The 20,909-nt window shown below is 40.1% G+C and overlaps 1 protein-coding gene across 1 annotated transcript in view; it reads left to right on the plus strand.

Annotated features, from left to right (window-relative positions):
• The window catches only part of pdlim5a (PDZ and LIM domain 5a), a 63,717-nt gene that overhangs the window by 6,027 nt on the left and 36,781 nt on the right, over nt 1–20,909 (plus strand). Inside the window, exons 3-5 of the mRNA XM_083979320.1 lie at nt 1,093–1,133; nt 1,528–1,767; nt 14,646–14,797. Of these exons, the coding sequence (XP_083835446.1) occupies nt 1,669–1,767; nt 14,646–14,797 (251 nt within the window). The 5' untranslated portion in view covers nt 1,093–1,133; nt 1,528–1,668. The remainder of the gene's footprint in view (nt 1–1,092; nt 1,134–1,527; nt 1,768–14,645; nt 14,798–20,909) is intronic.

The following is a 20,909-nucleotide window of genomic DNA, read 5'->3' on the forward strand; positions in this document are numbered from 1 at the left end:
GGACATTAATAATGAAGACAGTGGTAAATAAACAAAGTGGAAATCATCGTACTGCACTTGGGCACGAGATTGCTTTAAAAGACTGTGGCAGAGATATGTTAACTGGTTATGATTGTTTTCTCTAATTCGTCCGGAGCCGGAGGCAATGTGCACAGTAGATGTTTGCAATGTCAACTATACCAAATTAGTATCCAGTAAAGGTGATTCATTCAAGACCTTGGAACAATTGTTAGAAAGGAACATTTAAAGGGATCTAATAAGCAGGTTAATTTATTGGTGATTTAAAGACGCTAAAAGTCATGACCCATGCGTTAACTTCAAAGATGGACTTAAAAATGGAGTTAAACACACCGACCTTGGGCTTGTATACAATCACCATCACCATAGTGTATCCTTCCAAGGACCTTTGCAAGACCTTTTAATTCAAGCCTCTGGGATGGGGGCTCTTGTCATGATCTAGTTATGGCTGGCTCCATCTTAAATGAAGCAGCCTGCAGCACTGAGTGCATGTTCCCAAAATATCTGGATGAAAGATAAACTGACCCCTCGCCTCTCCTTTGCCTCTCACTCCCTCCCCTTGTCATTTTCTCTGCGCAGAGTGCTCCCACACTCTTCCTTAATCCCCCGTCACCCCCCTTTTCTTCTCCCCCTCCTCTTTTTTTTAGTGTTGTCTCCTCCCATCCCCTAATCTCAACCTTCATATCATCTCCTTCATTTCTCCTCCTCTTCTATGTTACGCTCACTCCACCCATGAGCCATTCCCCTCCTCTTTCCCCTCCCTCTCTCCTCCCATCCCAACCTCTACCCGTGCTTCCTCTTGCCTCCCTCTTATTCTCTCCCCTCCTCCACCTTTCCCCTCCCCTCTGTCATTAGCTGGTATATAAGAGCATTGTATCCCTCTCTACCTCTCTCACACACACAGTGTGTTAGCAGGGAAGGGGATAGTCCTGGGGAAACTAGGGATAACATTGTCTACCTTCCTGTAAGGGAATATTTTCCTCTCTGGAATTTCCATTAAACAGGTACAGCCTTCCTTTCACATACTATTAGCATTTAATAATGAGAAATGTGTTGTATTTTGATTGATTTCAGCTGTGTCCGTGTCCCTTGGTGAGGTTCTCCTGACGGTTATTGTAAGTCTTTTATGTTACTGAACTGCTGCAACATATGCATGTAAATGTGTTTATGCGCTTAATACTTGAGAGTGTGCAGTGTGTAATTCTCAACCATGGAAAATCTAATTTGATATGCACATTTTTGTTGCAACTATGATGTGTATTTTGTGATAATTATATATATATATATATATATATATATATATATATACTATATAAATGTGGTGATATATATTTGTGATGAGATATGCATATGCTTCATTTTCACTTGGCTTCTTATCTCTTCACTTTTACCCTCCATGTCTCTCTTTTGAACTTCCATCAGTAAATCTGTCCTCTCACTTCCTTTGTCTTATGTAACTATATATACCAAGTCTAATCTATGTTTTCTTTTTTTCATATCTTCCCTTAGATCTTGAAACAAAATCTCAAAGGGTGACGTAGCATTTTTGGCAACATTTCAACCCATCATCAAAAGCAGGCGACAACGTTATTATCACCTGATCCACCATCAGCATCATCACTCGCCCACGTTGACATTATCAGGGAGACCATGAGCAGCAACTACAGCGTCACTCTCAAAGGCCCTGCCCCTTGGGGCTTCAGGCTGCAAGGAGGGAAGGACTTCAACATGCCCCTCACCCTCTCCAGGGTAAGACTCTGTTCAGACCTGGCATTAACATCTATCGTCAGTGATCCAATCACAAGCAGGCAGCTTTAAGTATGTCAATTTATGCCTGGTATTAAAACCCATCTCCACATGTGTCTTGAGTGACAATGTTTGCCACTCTGAATCTGACAGGAGGGCCATTGTCCTTGTTTGTGAGAGAGCGAGAGAGGGTCGTGCGGCATGCAAGGGTTGAGTGAATGATTGTACTAGAGAATAGTATTAGCATTATTAAAATTGTCTTGGGACTAATTAGACTGTGGCAGGGGATGTGAGTTCAATCGGCAGTTCTTCATTGTGGCCCAGGACACATTTGAAAGGAATGGCAAGACCATGAATGTGGCGATCAGGCCTCAAATACTTCCACAATGCACCTTGGGTGTATTCACACCTGAAGTTACAGTTGCTCACTGATGATACGTCTGCTCTCAGTTGTCTTTCCTCACAGTTTTCAGTACTCTCTGTAAAGCAAAAGCAGCACATATATAGCAATTTATCTCCCTACAAACATGCACATTTGTACACTCATTCATCACAGCGAAGGCAGCTGTTCAACAATGCCATATGGCTGATAAGTAATGAAAAAGATGAAAACTGATTACCATGCTTCCTTCCTTACCTTCCTTCTCCATACTCTCCATCTTTCCACTATTTCAGCTGTCCCGTTTGACTCCGACCCAGCAACCACCACACTTGAGATAGTTCAGTTAAACTATCAGCCATCTGCCGTGTAATGACCGCACAGGAAAATTATATGCATTCCACTTAACTTTGAGTGTCTATAGTGAAAGTGCCCCAATCAAAGTCTGGCACATAAATCTTGGCTGCAGTCCCTCTGCCTGAACAAGTAACTTGATGGTCCCTTGGTTTCTGTGCCTTTCAGTGTGTAGCCTTAACCTCGCCTCCTCCCACTCTGCTGTTCATTCACACGTAAAAGATCACACAGAAAACAGTGGGTTTCCCTCATCACTGTAACTATAGTGTGATGCTGAAACATGATAATCCTTTTCTAAGTTTGGTCAAGCTTCTGTTCAGAGGCTGAGCAGCTTCACTGGCACGCACAAAATACCGTGAAGCAGGAGTATTTTCACACACCGCACACACACAAATCACTAAAACTGGCAGTGCACAGACTTATGGCAACATGAGACTGGTGATGAATGGCTTGCCAGGTCCTGTGCCAGTCCCCCTTGGGGCCGCTTTGGATTGCCATGCTTGTGTTATTACTTTTGATGTGATACTTTTCCCACTAACTGGGGCCATGTGAATTCCCACCACAGTTGTGTGTGTTTGTGTCTGGGATTCTGTTTATGGACACCAAATCATGGAAGATGCTATCTGAATAAAAAAAAAAGAGTGACAGACAAAATACAGAAATAGAGAAATAGAAAAAGAAAGAAGAAGAATGAGTCAAACCAAAATTACACAAAAGCACCGTATTTAGACATTGCGTGCACAATGTGGAATTTTTATTTGTGCTGCTGTCATGTCTGAAAAAATCAGACTGAAAATGTTCAGTCTGATTCTGCACTGAGAGAATAATGAATTCTTTATAGAGTTTATATGCTGCGTAGAAAAATGACGACATGATGCGTAGATGACACGACGATTTTGGTCAGTGAAGTTGGCAATCACTAAGCAATAATCTTCTCAGCAGCCCACTCTGAACTTTACTGGTGTATCACAGTAACACATATGGTTTGAGGTTTCAAGCGATTGGCCTGTGTGTTAGTGAAGTGCTGGTGTAGTTTTGGGTGCTGAAAGTAAATGTTTGTTAGTTCTGCTTAAGACAATGAAATATACAGAAAGTGGATAGGATGACTAAATTTCAGATTAGGGTTAGGCTAGTGTTTGACATTTTATTAATCCGTCAAAGTGAAACTAAAAGAAAAGAATAATCTTGGGATTGTATTGGATATATACGTAAAGGTCTAAACAAAAACATTCAAAGACAAAAAAAAATAAAAACAAAAAAAAAAATCAAATTTTCATTCATCAAGTTATTTTGTTAGCTAGTATGATACTCTATTGATGCAAAAAAAATCTGCAATATCATCATTTTGTTTTTGAGTGCCAAAATGCTGTTTGATTGTGATTGTGTATTTCATGGGGAAAAAATGGCAATTGTATCCCAAAGCACTGTATCCTGTTGCAGTTTCTTTCTGGGGAAAAAAAAACAAGACTGAGGAAGAGGAAGAGAGCAGGGGCCTGTGAATGAATGTATGGTGTTACTTACCGTATATATGCAGTGCATGGAAGTGAATCTATGTGGTGTACAGAGAGTCGGTGGGTGATTATGGCTGGACTATTTGACACAAACATATGAGGTGTTAACAGGTCATCAATCTAGAGCCGTCACTGTGCTCTCCTCATTCTTATCATACCCTCCTGTGTGTTTTCTCTATGTATCGCTGTCTCTAATCGGCTGTCAGTCGTTATGTAACACATGACTCAGTCCACACAAACAATACAGTTTTCAGTCCAGATGCAGGACTCAGACCAAACCCTAATCGTATCCCATTGAATTATGGTGATGATGGGCATGTGTGTGTGTGTCACAGATCAGCTGGCACACAGACAACACAACCACACACACAGATAGGTCCCTGCCAGTTTAACCATAGAGAAAGAACCACCGAGTATGGGTTATTAGAAAACCACACTTACCCTAAGTGCTGCTGTTGCTAAGTTATATGTGTACGTGAATATACTGTGTGTTTCGTAGTATTTGGTGCCCACGGTATTATCACATTGTCCCGGTATTGCATCATAGGTTGAGTCGTTGTAACCATAACTGTATGTCCTGAACTCTCTGCCCGGTAATTGCAGTGTATGCAAATTGTGCTTACCATTTCTCTTTCTTTTCCGTCTTTTTTTTTATGGTGTAGAAAAACAGTTTTTTAAGAGGCCAAGATTGACGGTACTGCTTCTCAAAGTGCCAATGAAACGTTTTACCACGGCATCACAGTTTGACTTAGTCTTATAAAAGGAGACGTTCAGAGAAGAAAGGGAAATATTATAACAAAAGCAGTCAGTGTGTAAGAGAAAGGTTTCTGAGTTGTCCTCAGGTATATCTGTCATTATCCTGAATCTTGGATGTACCCTGCATTGGTAATGTACATGCAGATTAATATGTGAGACCACAAGGGGCTGTTGATACGTTTAGTTTTAGTTTGCTTTAGTTATTGGATTTACTCTGTAAGCACTAGGGCACCTATATGCCTTGTCTTTTAGTGAAAACAACAATTTTATTGATATTTTGTTTAAAAGATTAGTGTGGAAAATAACCTGCAGAGGCAGTTGAGTTCCTGTTAATCCTCATTAAAACCATTTGTTGTGAAATCTATTTCCCCGATCAAAAGGTTTTCAAGAATAAGGCCCCTCATGTGTCGAGGCACAACATCCATTCGTGCTACTCCCAGTTACTATCAGTGAATCAATATTTAAACCTTTCCAAGGGCAACCCATTTACAGTGCCCTCCTAAAATAATTTAAGGGAAGGCAGCACTGGGGAATAGATGCATTAAGCTTCCAAGAATAGAGGCATCTTTTCATAGGTCAGCTCCCATGACCACGCCCACTTATGAGACAGAACGATCTCAGATCTGTGCTCATGTTGAGGCTGAATATCTCCCAGACTACATTTAGGGTATATAAAAACAATCAATAAATAAATATATCAGTATTATGATTGAGATGAAACATTACAATGACTTGAAGATTTATGTGTGTGTGTTTGTATTTGCTTTTGGTGTCACTCACCAAAATGTACTGTGTGTGTACTTAACGTCTGGCAAAACAACTGAATGTATTTATATAGCACTGTGAAACCAGGGTTTCAGATTCAGTTTAAACCCTTGGTTACTTGTTAGTGGCCTTCTTCTACCGGCTGAGTTCTCACGATCAATTGATCAGTAGGATAGTATCATGGCAGAGATATATGCAAAGAAAACAAAAAAAAACCCAGAGCACAGTGTATCCTTGAGAACAATCATATATTGTGTTTGACTGTTTTTATGTAACACTAACCCTAATGTATGCTTTTGTGATAGTTTAGCTTTTTATGAATTATCACACTGCATCATGTCCATAATAATGCAACTTAGTAGAGCTATATAAAGAAATCTCTGTAAATCTAAGAACAGGTTTTGAATAATTTGTTATCACAGGTGATAAAGTTAGTGCAGTGACTGCAGTAAAATGAATGGACAGTTAATCTATAATAAAACCTTTTCATGGAAGAATGTGGTTCCCGGAACTGCATCAGCGATCGCTGCCTCCCGCCTCCCCAGAGATGCTTTTCAACAGCCGACGATAACAACTGGCCACAGCGATGGGTCTGTTTCAAAGACTGTTCAGGTCTAAACATAGTCTCGGTCTTTTCTCTCTGCCTCTCCCTCCCCCTGCTTCTATTTCTTTCTTCCTCTTACAGTACCTGCCCTCACACTGACCAGGTCTCAAAACTGTGACGCAGCAACCTTCGTGCATTAACCTTCCATGCCATAGAGCCTGAGCCTGTTGACAGCTCCTCCATATGACTTAATAATACTTATGCTTAATCTGTCTTAATCAAACAAGTCCCTTGTTTCCCTATGAGTATCTGTCTATCTTAGTGAAATAATCCCAGAGCCAGAGTCAACAACTTATCATTTCCTCTCCCACAAATCAATCTGTCAGTGTTCATGTGTGTGTGCTGGCTCAGGCAGACTTGTTGTGTTTGGACAGTCAAACAGACGAAACCTTTCTGAGTTCATAGCAGCACAGCAATTCATCTTAGACTCCCTAAAATTTGTAAGATTTGATGTAAAATTTCAACATTAGTTGTTCAGATGACCTTTTGAGATATCAATGTTTTTCTATTTTTATTAAGTATTTATAAGCACTTATATTATAGTGATAAATTAAGAGAAAAGCAAGGGGTAGCTTTTTGGGAATATTTTTCATCACTCCATCCCTGTCTTCACCCGTAATGGACTGACTAATCCATTGTAAAAGCCATGTCAGTGCCGCACATGCCGATACAGGAACTGTGCTGAAATGAAAATCGCACTTAAAATACTTTCAGCAGCCAAAAGCAATGGCAGTCATATCTATCACAGTGGTGTTGAGCGATAATCTACTTTACTTTAATTAAGATATGAACTTGTTAAAAGTCTGCTAGGTCACTTAGGTCGTGACCAAAACTTTTTAAGCGATTTCATCAAGTAACTGATCTGTATTGTCATCTGAGGAATGATAATGACACTGAGAGAATAAGCCTTAAGAGGATGTGACACGCAGCGTACCTGGACAGTTTATTTCTTAATGAAAGCACACATTTTTGAAGAATGCTATTTCAAGGAAACTGGAATGAACAGATTTATTTGAGGCCAGAAATTTTTATAACCCTGGCAGACAAGCACAGCTAGGTCATAATGTGCTTCAGTGAATTCACAATGAAGAGAGTTGAATACCCTATTGTTTAAAGTAGCTATAATGTATTTTCCACAGTAGTTGCTAATCCTGCCGTGTCTCCCTTGCTTTCCTTTCAGGATACTGGCCTCATGTCTGGTATCATGTTTATTCCTAATAATTTTGGTTGACTAAAAGGTCTGACATAAATAAAACTGAAATGGTTGTTGGTAAGACGTCCAAAAGAAGCAAAAGTGAATGGCTAGTGTAACAGCAGTAGCTGTCCCCTCTCCTGTTTAGTGCAGTATGCCAAATGGCAGAATATCAGAAAAAGTCAATGATGGTGATATTTAAACCAGAGTGAATTTCAGCAAGCTTTAAATAACATTTACAAATGTTTGTTTGCAGTTTGGCCCTGAGAATTTCAGTTTATTGACGTTTACAGGAAGCCTTCCATATCTTGCCACAACTACAAGAACAATCATAAAGTTATAGCGGTGAGATTATTAGTGGTAATTATTCTTTATGTGACTAAAAACCAGACTCATGCCTTGTTAAATATTAAAGTCTTTACTCCCAGAGTCACTTGTACAGAGAAATACATCTCCCATCAGTTTCCTCAGACTATAAAGTATAATTGTTTTATATTTATTTCTCTAACACATCTAAATCGTTTGCCCAGCTTTATCCTTTCGGATGTTGACCATAATATTTAGGTTAGAATGTGTAAACACATGAAACACGATGCAATCTGTAACTTCCACCACCATTTTGGGTTCATTACGCACTCTGTAAGAAAGTGCCACTTATAGCCCACAAGTAACTGACTGTGCTTTTATATGGACAAACACAATCCAGTTGTGTGTTTATATGGTTGCCCAAGTCCCTCAGCACCATGAAAATCACATCACTGACTCTGGTCTTGAAGGCTGACTTGCTCACTTCTAGTTCAGCAAAGTGCAATTAGCTTTTACAATGCAAAAGTGCTGAGTGACTAGTGATAGCCAAGGTTTGCTAGGATTATCCCTGTTTCAGCTCCAACTCCTCTAACATCTGATCTGATGAGAGCCGTGAGCATTAGCATGTAAAGAAGCAAATTCTTCGAAGTCTGAGATGTTGGAGACATCGCATTGCTTCACAAATAGAGCAGCTCCTTCAGGAAGGCTCTTAGTTCAGTTAGCGGTATATCTGTGAATGTACAGTGCTCACCTACAGTCCAGATGATGACTCAAACAGAAAGTCTACACTGAGGCATGAAAATGGAGTGTGTCATTGTTGGTTATTGATACTTCTTGACAAAAGTGCTACTTAATATATAATTTTTTTCCTTTTACTGCACTTTTGTTTGCACAGGTTTAGTGTCAGTTCAGAAGAATAAGCCTCATACTTCTTCAGTCCAGAAGGAGAAAAGATAAGTTGTCCAGGCAGAGAGCAGCAAGATGCAGGAGAAATACTTTCAGGAAAGACAGGCAGCAGAAATCATGATACCAGGCACTGAATTTAAAAGAGATCTGCAACTGCTACTGTCATGAAATTATGTCTGGTCCAAGTCTGTCTGCTTCAGACGGACTCTCTGGTCCAGAGTCTTGATGTTGGTGTGGCTGAATTGCACACAGAGCCAGGGGGTGGGACTGTAACTAACAGCCGCCACATGCCACTGATGTATTGTACTGTATTGTTTTTATCTAACAACTCAAACATGTGACATATCTATGGGAATAGACAAAGCGCTGACTTTTACATCCCTCTGTTGGACACTATCGTCATCAGAGATAAGATTATATCGAAACATATCACAGGAGTAATGTGCAGTTTCTTTGGAGCAAAGCACCTGAATCTTAATAATGCGTGTCAGTTTGTATCAGAGTTGGAGTCTGCTTGAATGGGGGAAAGCTGCTCGTAAGCAAGATCTCCAGGTTCTCAATCTTGTGTGCAAAGTTTTATGTTTAATGTGTACAGTGTGTTTTTGTGAGTTTGGCAGCTGAGCTATCTATGGGAACTCAATCCGGTATAGCCTTTTCTTATTAGGGTTTCGAGCATTAACATACAAGTCAGGCAATGGTTATTACTGTAGAGACCTTTAGGGAGAGAAAAAACATTATTTTCAGATGCTTTCATTAGATTGAAAGTATGTGTGTGTTAGTGTGCCAGCATAGGGGTGCGCTTGCATGGGTACACGACGTGCACATGCGCTAACACACTGAATGCAATGCATATACTGTTACAGGAATGTTCAGTCTTTTCGAGTGGGCTGAGGCCTTTTAAAAACTTGCTGTATAACATTATATTGATTCTAGCTGGCAGTTGGAGCGCTGCCTTTTCTATAAAGAATATGATCTCCAGTGTCTCTATTGAATTCATTCATTCACTTCTCTATTTTATATTGTTGTATCATGTTTGGCATAGTCATACTGTCAATTCATTTCCGGGTTTCCCCCCCTTTGATAGATTACTAGCTCACAGAGGAGGGACTGTATGTTTCTATACATTAGCAATGCAACAGACTGCAGAATATTCCGTCTGTTCATCATTTTCAAGAACCTGACTTGTAAACCTCAAGCAATCAGTCAGCCAGTGGCAAAGAGGATCGAAAAGATGGATGTGACAGTTGTGAAGGAGCAGTGGATTCTGTCAGATGGTCCTGTTTCGTGTGTTTCCATGATGCCGCTGACATAACTGCTTGATTTACTTCGTTCAGGACCATGAATAGCAAATTTAATGTTACCCATCACAGTTTACTAAGTGTTACTGATGGAGCTTACTGTTGGGTTGAGTCCCTGCTTCTGTCTCCTGCAGGTTTTCAATCTTCCCATTCTCTCCCTGTTAATTTCTTTCCGTCCCTCCCTGTACCTCTTTCATTTGTCTCACTCCACCATGTGTTTCATCCACTCTTGTCTGACTAACCTTCAGTCTGTCTTTGCTTCTTCGTGCAACTTTTTGGTTGTTATTTTTGCTGTTGTCTGTGTTGCTAAGTGATCACGGCACTGCAGCTGTCTGTCCCTGTTGTGCCTCTTAAGTGGGGAGCTTGTGAATAAATGATAAGGGTGCTGATAAAATGTTATTAATAGAAAAATATTGTGCAATATTTGGACAATCTTTCCAAAGTACAGTTTTTAACATGAAGTACAAGAACATTTCCTGACGTGTTTTTTCACATTTAAAGATATCTTTTTAAAGATAGCCTTGTCTTGTGTCCAGATGCGGTAAGGTTGACGTGAAGTAAATATTTCTGAAGGCTGGCATATGGAAGCAGCTTTTATGGGTGTGTGAGTGAGGTAATTGTGTCTCCTGCTCTCAGCTTTTCAGTCATAGCGTGACATGAACCATCTGCCTGTCATCTCTGTCACTCCTGGTGCTGAAAGCAGCCATTATTCCAAGCTCCTCAACTGGTCAGTGTTATGCTCAAACCAGACAATGTTGCTGCAACTCCAGCAAACATTTACTGCTACAGTATGCGTGGAAAAGCTTTTTTTTTTTCAAAGCACTTAAATCAGACAGCATAGTGTTGACAACTCACATAGCTGGGAGCACAATGGCAAGTTCGTATGAACACACTTTAACACAGCTCATGTGTGTTTCTGATTCTTTTGAACAAGTGATGACATAAGTATTCACCCTTTCACTTTTGTATGAATATATAATGAGGTAGGGGGGGTTTGCACAAATATGGCATATTATGTAAATACAGAATATAGAAGATTTTATTGAAAAAAAATTGAATAACATATAAATGCAACCATAGTAATAGTGACAACTGCACAAAGACATTGATTATTATGGACATCTAAGGGCCTCACTTTGAAATAGAGGAATATTTCTGTTTGATTTATTCACAGATTCTGTGTTTCTATGGATGTTTCTCCTCCCAGGAAAAAAAAGACAGGATTAGTCGTTTCAGCAAATGTCCCAAAACGAACTTTAACGTACGTTGAAGTGACAAAAACCCTTGAGTAGCTGTTATAATATGCCTCCTGTTCATTTGAAGCAAAGGGAGAGGAGGGATAAATGTCACCTCATTGATAGCCCTTCTCCTAAATTTTTATTAGAGTGGGCTTTTCTATTTACTCATTCATATTTGCCCATTTTGCAGCCTTTTTCTTCCTGCTGTTCTCTTTGGTGCAAATTCAGGTTTTGAGATTAACAGGTCTCGGTCTGACAGGACCATGGTGAAGAGAGATATTTATTCTCCTCTTATCCCTTTCATCATATGGTTGTGTGTGTGTGTGTGTGTTTGTGTGTGTGTGTGTGTGTGTGTGTGTGTGTGTGTGTGTGTGTGTGTGTGTGTGTGTGTGTGTGTGTGTGTGTGTGTGTGTGTGTGTGTGTGTGTGTGTGTGTGTACATTCTTCTGCATATTATTCGCCATTGGAAATATGCATTGTTTAAGCTGCTGTTTTCTGTCATGGACAAAGCAGCAAAGCCAATAAATCAAATACTCTGAAAGTTCTCCGGCTTGGATTCATTCGATTTCTGTTTCAGATTTTTTCAGTGATTTGTTTCCCTCTCTTTGATATGAAAATGGAAACTACTTTGAGCTCTGAAATCTTTTTAATTAAAGTGATTGAAAACAAATGCTTGCTTTTGGAAACAGATCTCCTACCAGCAAGAAAATGATCCTTTAGACTTAACACACACAATACACATTAAATACAGATTAAATACTTACAGCATGAATTAGACATGTTTTCCCATTTCTGTCTGATGTATGTTCTCCTGTTCAAAATCAGTTGAACTCTCTTGTATGCGTGCAGTTCCTGTGATTCAGAGGAAAACAGAGCAGTGTTTCATGAGTTTGAGTGAGTGTTTCTCTATGCATGTAGAGAGAGAGGTAACATTTGTGTGGGTGAGGGGCAGGAACAGCGCACTAATTAGGGAAAACATATAATTGAACATTTTGTGGTGAGAGTATGGTCCGTAATAGTGCCAGAGTGGTTAGCATGAACACACCCCAAGAAATGGGTCCAAATGGACAGAAGAAAGAGCCCACAGATTCAAAGGACCCAGTAATGTTTTTTTCTCCCCTTTCCCTCTCTTTCTCCCCTCCTTCCCTTCTCCTACGCAATTTTAATCAATGTCAAGTCGATCCCTTATTACCCTCTTCTTCCTGCCCTCTGTGGTTGAGAGTGGTGGTGAGTGATGTTGCGTGTGTTGGGCTAATATGACTATAAAAGGTTGGGGCCACAGAGCCTTAACACTAATCCGGGTGCAGAGCCTCTTTTATTAGCCCTGCTTGTGTCTGTCTCTGTGTGTGTGTGGGTGAGAGACAAATATAGAGGCAAAGGAAATAGACAGAGAGGGGGCTATAACACACCAAAGATGTCTCTTATTCTAAACCCTTGTTACACTTTTTCATCCTCAAGTGTCACTTTACATTCAGCAGAAACCCATTTTCTTATAGAGCCACAAAATTCAATAACTACACTTGCAGTGTTACATGGTGGGTAAGATTAACAGCCAATTCTTAGCAAGAGCAACCACAAAAAGGGTCTGTGTGTGTATGTGTGTGTTCAGGGAAGTGGTCTGTGTGACCCTTTTTTCATGGTGTCAAAAGAAACAAATGACCTCACTCCTCTCTGGACACACTTGGACCTTGTATGTGACCAATAATGGTCAGAGCTACAGCTGCAAGCTGCCTTTGTTCTCTAATAACAATAACCAATATCCAGGTGCCATTGTATTAATAATGAAAACAAACACACAAAACCGAGCTGTTTGTCTGTTGTATTGCTTATACCTGGGCTGTACAGTATGCTCACAGCCTATCAATAACTGTCATGAAAGGAAGTTGTCATGGTAATGCCTTTGTGTCATTCCTACATACAGTGCTTTGGTGTCATAGGAAAAAGATGAGAGATAGAGAGCGTAACATCAGATGCATTGTACATTTCCAATTTTGTCACTCTTCTTCAGGCTGCTGCAAAGACAGACGCTGGCTTCTATGTCACATGTTAGCACATTGTGCCACCCATTCTGTTTGCTGCAGGAATTAAATTAAAATCTGTTGTTTCTCCTCATTTTTCCATGTGTGCCACCATTTCATTCAAATTATGTCTGTCTTATGTGTATAAATCAACTTGGAAAACACTTTAACTTTACCAAGGAGGAAATTAGGCTAGTTATAGCACAATGCACATAAATAGAGAACCCACAATTGCTCATTTAATCTAATTTGATTTTATTTTTCTACGGATTCAAGCCAATTTATGTGCCCGTTAAATGCCTAGTTGCCTCGCAACTGTTCTCTACACACATGCTTAAAAAATATGTTGAGCATTACTCAGAAATAAATGAACAACAATGCATTTTTTTTAGCTGAAAATGTCATGATTGTTCCTGCTGTATAATCCTAGTTATATACAACATAGCTGACAAGAATAGAATTGATAGAGCACAGGATTTGTGCATGTTGAAGCCATGTTGAACAGCAGGGTTGGTATTAAATACCAGGCCTGTGGTTCAACATGAGGTCTTTTGTGTGGCTTGAATCTGTTTCAAATTAACCAGCTTCCTCCAGAGTGGAAGTTTAGCAATTACACTTTGTTTAGATGCTGATATTTAAAGCATCCCTCAAAAATCATGGAAGACACTGAGACCAGAGACAAGAGAAATGGAGTACATTTTATGATGTGTGCAAACTGAGAGATGTCTGGCTTGTAATTGTTGTTTCCACAAAGCTCATAAAACTGGTGTTTGTCTCCACCATGTAGTGTCCCATTAGCTATTTGTCACCTTTTTAACAGCATTTTGTACGGTGAATAAATGGCATAATTGCTTTTTACTGGGACTAGATTCACTTTACTTGATCTTTATTGTAACAGTGAAGTATGTGTCAGGATAAGCTTAATTTATTTGCTTGAAGCAGATGTAGACATTACAAAACAGGAGTGGTGTAAACTCTTAAAGATGCTGTTGCTGCTGCTGGTGCCTTTGAAATTTGGCCCCACACTGAGCCAAAGCTGCATCCAGGAATTTTTGGTTTTCAATTCATTATTTCTGTATTTGATGTGATCTATTCAATGTTTCCTCAATCAATCGTTTTCTCCTAAATTCATACTGCACATATTGTGATAAAAAAAAGAAAAAGTTTCCATTTATTTAAACAACCTACCTCTGCAAAGTGTGATTGCTCTTCTCAGTGTGTTAAGAGACGTTTGGAACACTTCTCTTCTTTCTGAAAGCTGTAAGCCCGACATCACAACAGGTCATAAAGAATAAACAACAGTAAGTTAAAGATGAGGGTTCTGCCATTAAAAACCCATCACTGAATGTACAGTAGACCCTCCATTATGTGGTAAAGAACCTGGTCTTTCATTAGCTTTGCCCAAATACTTATGTTATGGAATGGATCCATAAATCTTGTGATAACTACAGAGTGGATGTGAAGCTTCGACATCACCTTGACCCACCCTCCTGCTTAATAATCCTGACTGTAATGTTGCCGGTGATGATTCAAGCTGTTTTGTGGTTTTTTGCAGCTGACGGATGGCGGGAAGGCAACCAAGGCTGGTATGGCTGTTGGCGACATGGTTTTGTCCATTGACGGCATCGCTACAGACGGCATGAACCACCTGGAGGCCCAGAACAAGATCAAGAGCTGCACTGACAACCTCACCCTGACCCTGCAGAAGTAAGCCATGACCTCAACGCTGTGTGTGTGCCCGTATGCGTCTGTAACCACGTCGCCTCACTTTACAATGATTTAACGTGTGAACGCCATCTCAAGTAACAACACAGGATCCATACACTCCCTCTGAAACCCTTCCAAACAACCAACCTCTTGGTCAAATTTAAAGCCCATGCTTCCCCTTTCAACTCCAGACATCCCGCATCTAGGCAGATGTTCAGTGGCGTTGTAGGAGTTAATCTCAGCTCTAACAAAAAGCAGCACCATTAGTTCTGCCTGATCTCCCATCCCCTAAAGGAAAGAGGAATCACAGAAATCACACGGAGAGCATCACACATGTGGACCACCCTCTGCTCCCCACTGGCCCACTCCTCACTATTTAGTGGAATCCTGCTGTACAGTGATTTATCACAAGTAGTTGTTTTCCACTGTGTGCCTGTCTGTGTGTGTGCATTTGTCTGGATTCGTATTGGTTTACATATGGTATGAATCGTGTGGTTCTTTGGCAGCATATGTGTGTTTTTATTCAAACACCATGAGGCATTTAGGGCTCCTACACTTGTCATTTTTGAGGGTAGATCACTAAAGACAGAGCAGATTTACAGTGTGTGGTGCACACACAGGTAAAATGTTGATGAATGCAATGTTACACAAGAAGTCAGAATAGACTGACGCAATAAAATTCTTAGTTTTATTTTATTTTTGTTTCGTTGTATCGCTTCATCTCCGTCTGTGTCCCTGTCTGGATTTCACATTCTGTCCTCCCTCGATGTCTCTTCATCTTTTCTTCACTCCTCCCGTCATTTGAGGCTAACTGAGCATGTCCTTTAATTTGAGTCCAAATGATGACAGACTGAAGATGTTTACTTTTGCTGAAGTGTGGCAGAGAACACATGCTATCACAAGTCTTGTAGCAACTCAGGGTCAGTGTGTGGGTTTCTGTGTGTATGTCACTGTGAGTGAAAGACATCCATGGTCAAACCCTTTTTAATACATATAATGAGAGAAACAGGTCTTAACACTTGGCTAAAGGTCATTGGTAGAGTTATTTGTCAATGTGGGGTTCATATTCCGATGACCGGCCAATGTTTTTACACCGAGAAAGGTCACCAGGTTTTGCTGACAACAACGTGGAAGATATGCAGCCACCTCGACTGAAATTGTTTTTGCAGGAAACAGAAGGAGTCATTAACTTAACTTTGAATTATTTAAAATACAAAATACAGCATGTCTCAGCACATCAATCAACGTTTGATACTGATTGATTTTCACAATAATGAGCTTTAAAGTGATTAGGGCGAGTGCGGTTTGTACTGAGAAGTGTTCCAAGCCCTGGCTCTTGATTTATATGATGGAACAATAGTGCACTGCATCACACTGCATCTGCTTATACAGTTTGTCTCCCTAAAGCTGCCTGAGAACATGTGGATAACTAATAGCTTCAACATTCCTGTGCTTCATCTAAGGTTTGGCGCAGTGAAAATGGTTGATATGAGAGTAACACTTTGCAAGTGTCTTCAGAGCCAGGTGGCGGTTTGCATAGCATAGCATAAAGAATGTCTGAAAAAAAAAAATCCACTTAGAGATAGTCCAAAAAACCACAACTTTCTTAGTAGTTTGCTACTTAGTGTGTGGTGATGTTGTCATCTAGAAAACAAGCATATTTCCCAAAATGTCTAACTTTTTCCTTAACAGTTATTAAGCTTTTAATTGTCTACATTTTACAGCAGAAGTGATGACCTAAATTGAAGGTCTTTCAAACACTGATGTTTCTCATTACCTCATTAAGGCCGCAAACGAGCTGCCAAGTGCCATTGTAACTGAACAGATGTCATGTAAGGGTGTGCTTGTTTGCAGGCTCCGTTACACAGTATATCTGCTATGCTTTGCTCTGTGTCTGAAGCAGGCTTGAAGGGTTGATTCATCATGCCCTATTGGAAACACATGGAATGGCTTGTTTCATCAAGTGGCAGTATTGTAATTTTAAGGCTGTGTGACCAGGCAGCCGTTCTGGGGACAGCTGGCTCCAGCTTCTGCTTTACAAGGATGCTTTAAAGTTTAGGGTCCAGCAGATTGACAGTCTTCTCCAGACTCCATTTACAATATGAAATAGGCTCTCGGTTTCTCTCTGTTTGTTGCTTGGCATCCATTGGCATTTAGAGTTAGATGTACTGTATATTCAAAATTTGTCATGCCAAGGTCAACATCTGGACTTTAATGGGTTTAGATGCGTAATGGAAACCAATGGAACCAATCTAGTCTCTTGTTTCTGTTAGTTTTCATACGCGTCACATGCTTCTATTTTCATTTTTCCCTTCTGTCTGTAGATTTTGATTGGGTTAGTCACTGGGTCAGATAGCGAAAGGAATGATAGCAGTGAGATGTGTTAACAATGCATGTGGCGTCTCTGTGTGTGTGTATTTTAAAAGGAGACAGGTTGTTATTCCTTTTCCAAATAAAGGGAAGATGGGGAGAAGAGATGGACAGCAGATGTGTGAAGGACAAGAGAATGAAAAGCTGTAAAGTGAAGTTGTCTCTACAAGAAAATGTAAACTGACATATGGTTGAATTTTCCCTGGCTCCAATTATTTTTTAAAGATGACATGGCAGATGTAAGGAGGGCCAAATTGTCCTGGCACTGACTCACCTCCATCCAGTAAAAAACCTGGAACAGACCCGGGATTTATTAACTATAAAGTAAAGCCAGATAAATGCATGAATGCAAACACCATGGTTACCAGTGAAATCATCACACACCAACATTTATTTAGCTGTCTGTGAGAGTTTCTTTATTTCTGTGGTGGAAAACATGTCGCATTAAAGCAGGCAATGCTCAAATTGCTGGCAGCAGGAACCAAAACAAAATCAGTTTGTTGGAAGTTTTGTTCGCCCCAAGTTCAAATTTTCAAGATTTCACCTTGATGAGCTGCTTATGAAAGGTCGTATGGTCTTTGATATACTCTGATTTTTGTGTAGGTGCCCTAGTAGTTACCCTTTCAGCTGCAAGATTACCCTCTTAAAAAAAAGTTTTTATTTAAAAAAAAATCACATAATAGACGATACATCAAAGGCTGTTTTTATCATTTTCTTTGATCCATGAACAATTCCCTCATAAAGGAGAAACTGGAAAGAGTCCACATCTTTCATCAAGTTTGTGTGTGTTTTTTTTTTTTTTTCTTAAAAGGATCAGGAAAAATACTTAGTTACCAGTTTAATTGTTGCTCTCACCATGATTTTACAATTGTTTAAGTTCTTATTTCACTTTGTTTCAGGATGACTATTACACAATCTGAGTTTTTCAGACACAGTTTGTGATTTGTGGTCATTCAGGTCCTACATCTATGCATCTTGGGCTGAACTATCTTTGGCAGCAGCAGCATGTGTCTGGCAATGTGGCGTGTAAATTGAATTACATGGCTGTAAGTCTGTCGCTTTACCTCTTATGACCAACAGAGTAGGTGACAGATTCTGTAGGCTTTCATATCACTATCACTCTTCTGCTTATTAGCATGTTTTTCTTTATCTGTAACAGTTGTATAGATGCTTGTTTAAAATACATTTCTCAAAGACCTGGACCAACTGAAAGGGACTAAATTAGTAATGGTAACCGATCCAACGTGTTTGTTCTTTTCCTTAACAGTTCAATCAGTGCCTGACTTTATTTTCTGTCTAGGAATGCACTTTGTATTGTTCTGTTAATAATAGCTCTCCAAACTTTTGCTTCACAACCTTTTAGGTCTCTGTGGCTTTCTGTCAAATGGTGTCAGTGTGTGTGCAGCTCTCCTGCTAAGAAAGTGAGGTTGAAAGAAACAAAAAGCAAGAATGAAGGATGGAAAAAGCTAAGAGAAAGCGAGGGAGGCAAATGGAAGTAACAACATGCCTGAGAGATGAAAGAGGGACAGATAAACTATAGATCACTTCACTTGATGGCACCAGACGAGAATGTTAAAGCATCACTGCTCCATGTTTAGTTTCTTAGATGTTCCTGAAGTTTTACTATGAATACTGACGCACAGCTGTAGAAAAAATGCAGTGGAGTTTCTTTTTTCAATGAATCACTTTGCCGTTCTTATCTTTAGTGTCAAACTGAATCCCATTTGATGAGACCAGTAAAAACAACCGATATCTTGTTCGCTCGATGGACTGTACTTTGGCGGAGATATCAAACACATGTGGAACACATGTGGCCATAGCATACAGTACACACGTACACACACACAGCTGGTTGATTCAGTTTTGGTACTTCCACTAAATGTTAGTGCAGGTGCAACTAATGATTATTTTGATAATTAATTAATCTGCTGATCCTTTTCTCATCAATGAGCTTGCGGATAGTTAAAAACTCAAAAGTGAAAAAAAAAAAGTCCAGCCGGAGTTCTTCTGCTCCAGAGTTCAGAGCTATCAACTGCAATATACTGAAACAAATAAGTATTGAGATTAACTTTCTTTCAAATAAGTAGCTGCATTTTCATTAGAGCAAGACAGAAAGTTAAATGTTAGTGGAGCGAGAGAGGTGGTATAGGCAGGAAACTGATAATACAGAGCAGAGGTTTGGTGTCTGTGTGCACTGAGGGGGCTGTAGTTGAGAAATGATAAAAGTTGGCAGAGGGGATGTATGTGGGAAGGAAGTATGGTGAGAAGGGAGGAAAGAGGAAATAGACAAAGAAGAATGGATGATGAGAAGAGGATATTTGGAATGAGATGGAGGAATAGAAATTAAAGTTAGGTTTGAGAGCAGATTAGAAGTGAAAGCTAAGAGAATGGAGTCACCGTTGGAATCCGAGGGATATTTCCTCCATGCTGATAGCTTTGTCGCGAAGCTGTCCCACTAGTATAATGCAATCACAACGTTTCAACACTTACAGTGAATTCTCTGTCGATATAATTATTCTCTGCAGAGGAACACTGAGGTACTAAACTATTCATTTCAACTAATCAACCCGTGCCTCAACAAAACCACCTTTGTGTTTCAGTGTTATGAACTGCCAGTGTCTGGCTTAATGCTCTATTCCCCACAGTGAAGTCTTTTCAACGCCCATTTGACTATTTAATGGGCCTCTCTCTGTGTGTGTGTGTGTGTGTGTGTGTGTGTGTGTGTGTGTGTGTGTGTGTGTGTGTGTGTGTGTGTGTGTGTGTGTGTGTGTGTGTGTGTGTGTTCACAAGTAGTGGCACAGTCGTTGTTGTGTTTGAGGTAGGGAAAAGGTACAAACTGAAACACGGTTGACCTGATGCACTCACCCGCATACACGTAAGCACATCACAGTACACAGCAAATGAAATGAAGCCATGATTTGGATAAACAAGCTATCATGCAAAGAAGAAAGGTTGTGAGACAGCTTTTGTGTTGTGCTGAGTTAATTGGTTCCACTTCTCTTTTTATCAGAGGGGAGATCTCACCCTGTTGAAAGGCCCTCAACCAGGATAATTACAGTGTTTGACTGGCCTTTTCTCTGTGTCTCCATGGTGGAGTCCTCCCATGCATGTGCTGTAGTGCAATCCCGTGCATTCAAGTAGAAAGCCACAAGGATAGGCCACAATAAACACAATTAGCCTGGATTGCGGCATTGCAGTGGTGTTTTTGTTTTGCTGCAGTGGCACTGATTTACGCACTCCCCTCCACAATGCACTAGAAAGAAAGCTTAGCTCACCTAAGCTTTAATTTTGCACATTAACTTGCACTCCTCATTGACATGCAGTACGCATGCAAAAGAGGCGAAGAAAATTGTTGCTTATTTGTTGCATGGGGTATCGTCTCGTTCACCTTAATACTTACTCCTAGTCAACACATGCACACAAACCTACACGTAGGCAAGGACACACACATACTCAGACCTCACACTGGCAGCTGCTTAAGCTATTTTGGGTCTGGAAGTTGGCTCCTTGTGCACTGGCAAGGAGTTGGGTGACGGAAGTTTATGTAGGGTTGAAGTATATGTTTTCATTTTGTTTACATTGTATTCTATGAATAGAGATAATGAGATCTGTGAGCTGTATGTACAGATCCTGATGCTTGTGCACAGCCACGTGTCCCAGGAAACAGTTGTACAGTACATGTATGTGCAATCATGATGTCAGTTTACCTCAAACTGGTGCATAGGTATATAGTCTGTTGCTC

This window comes from Trachurus trachurus, assembly GCF_905171665.1.
Source record: "Trachurus trachurus genome assembly, chromosome: 9".
Lineage (NCBI taxonomy): Eukaryota > Metazoa > Chordata > Actinopteri > Carangiformes > Carangidae > Trachurus > Trachurus trachurus.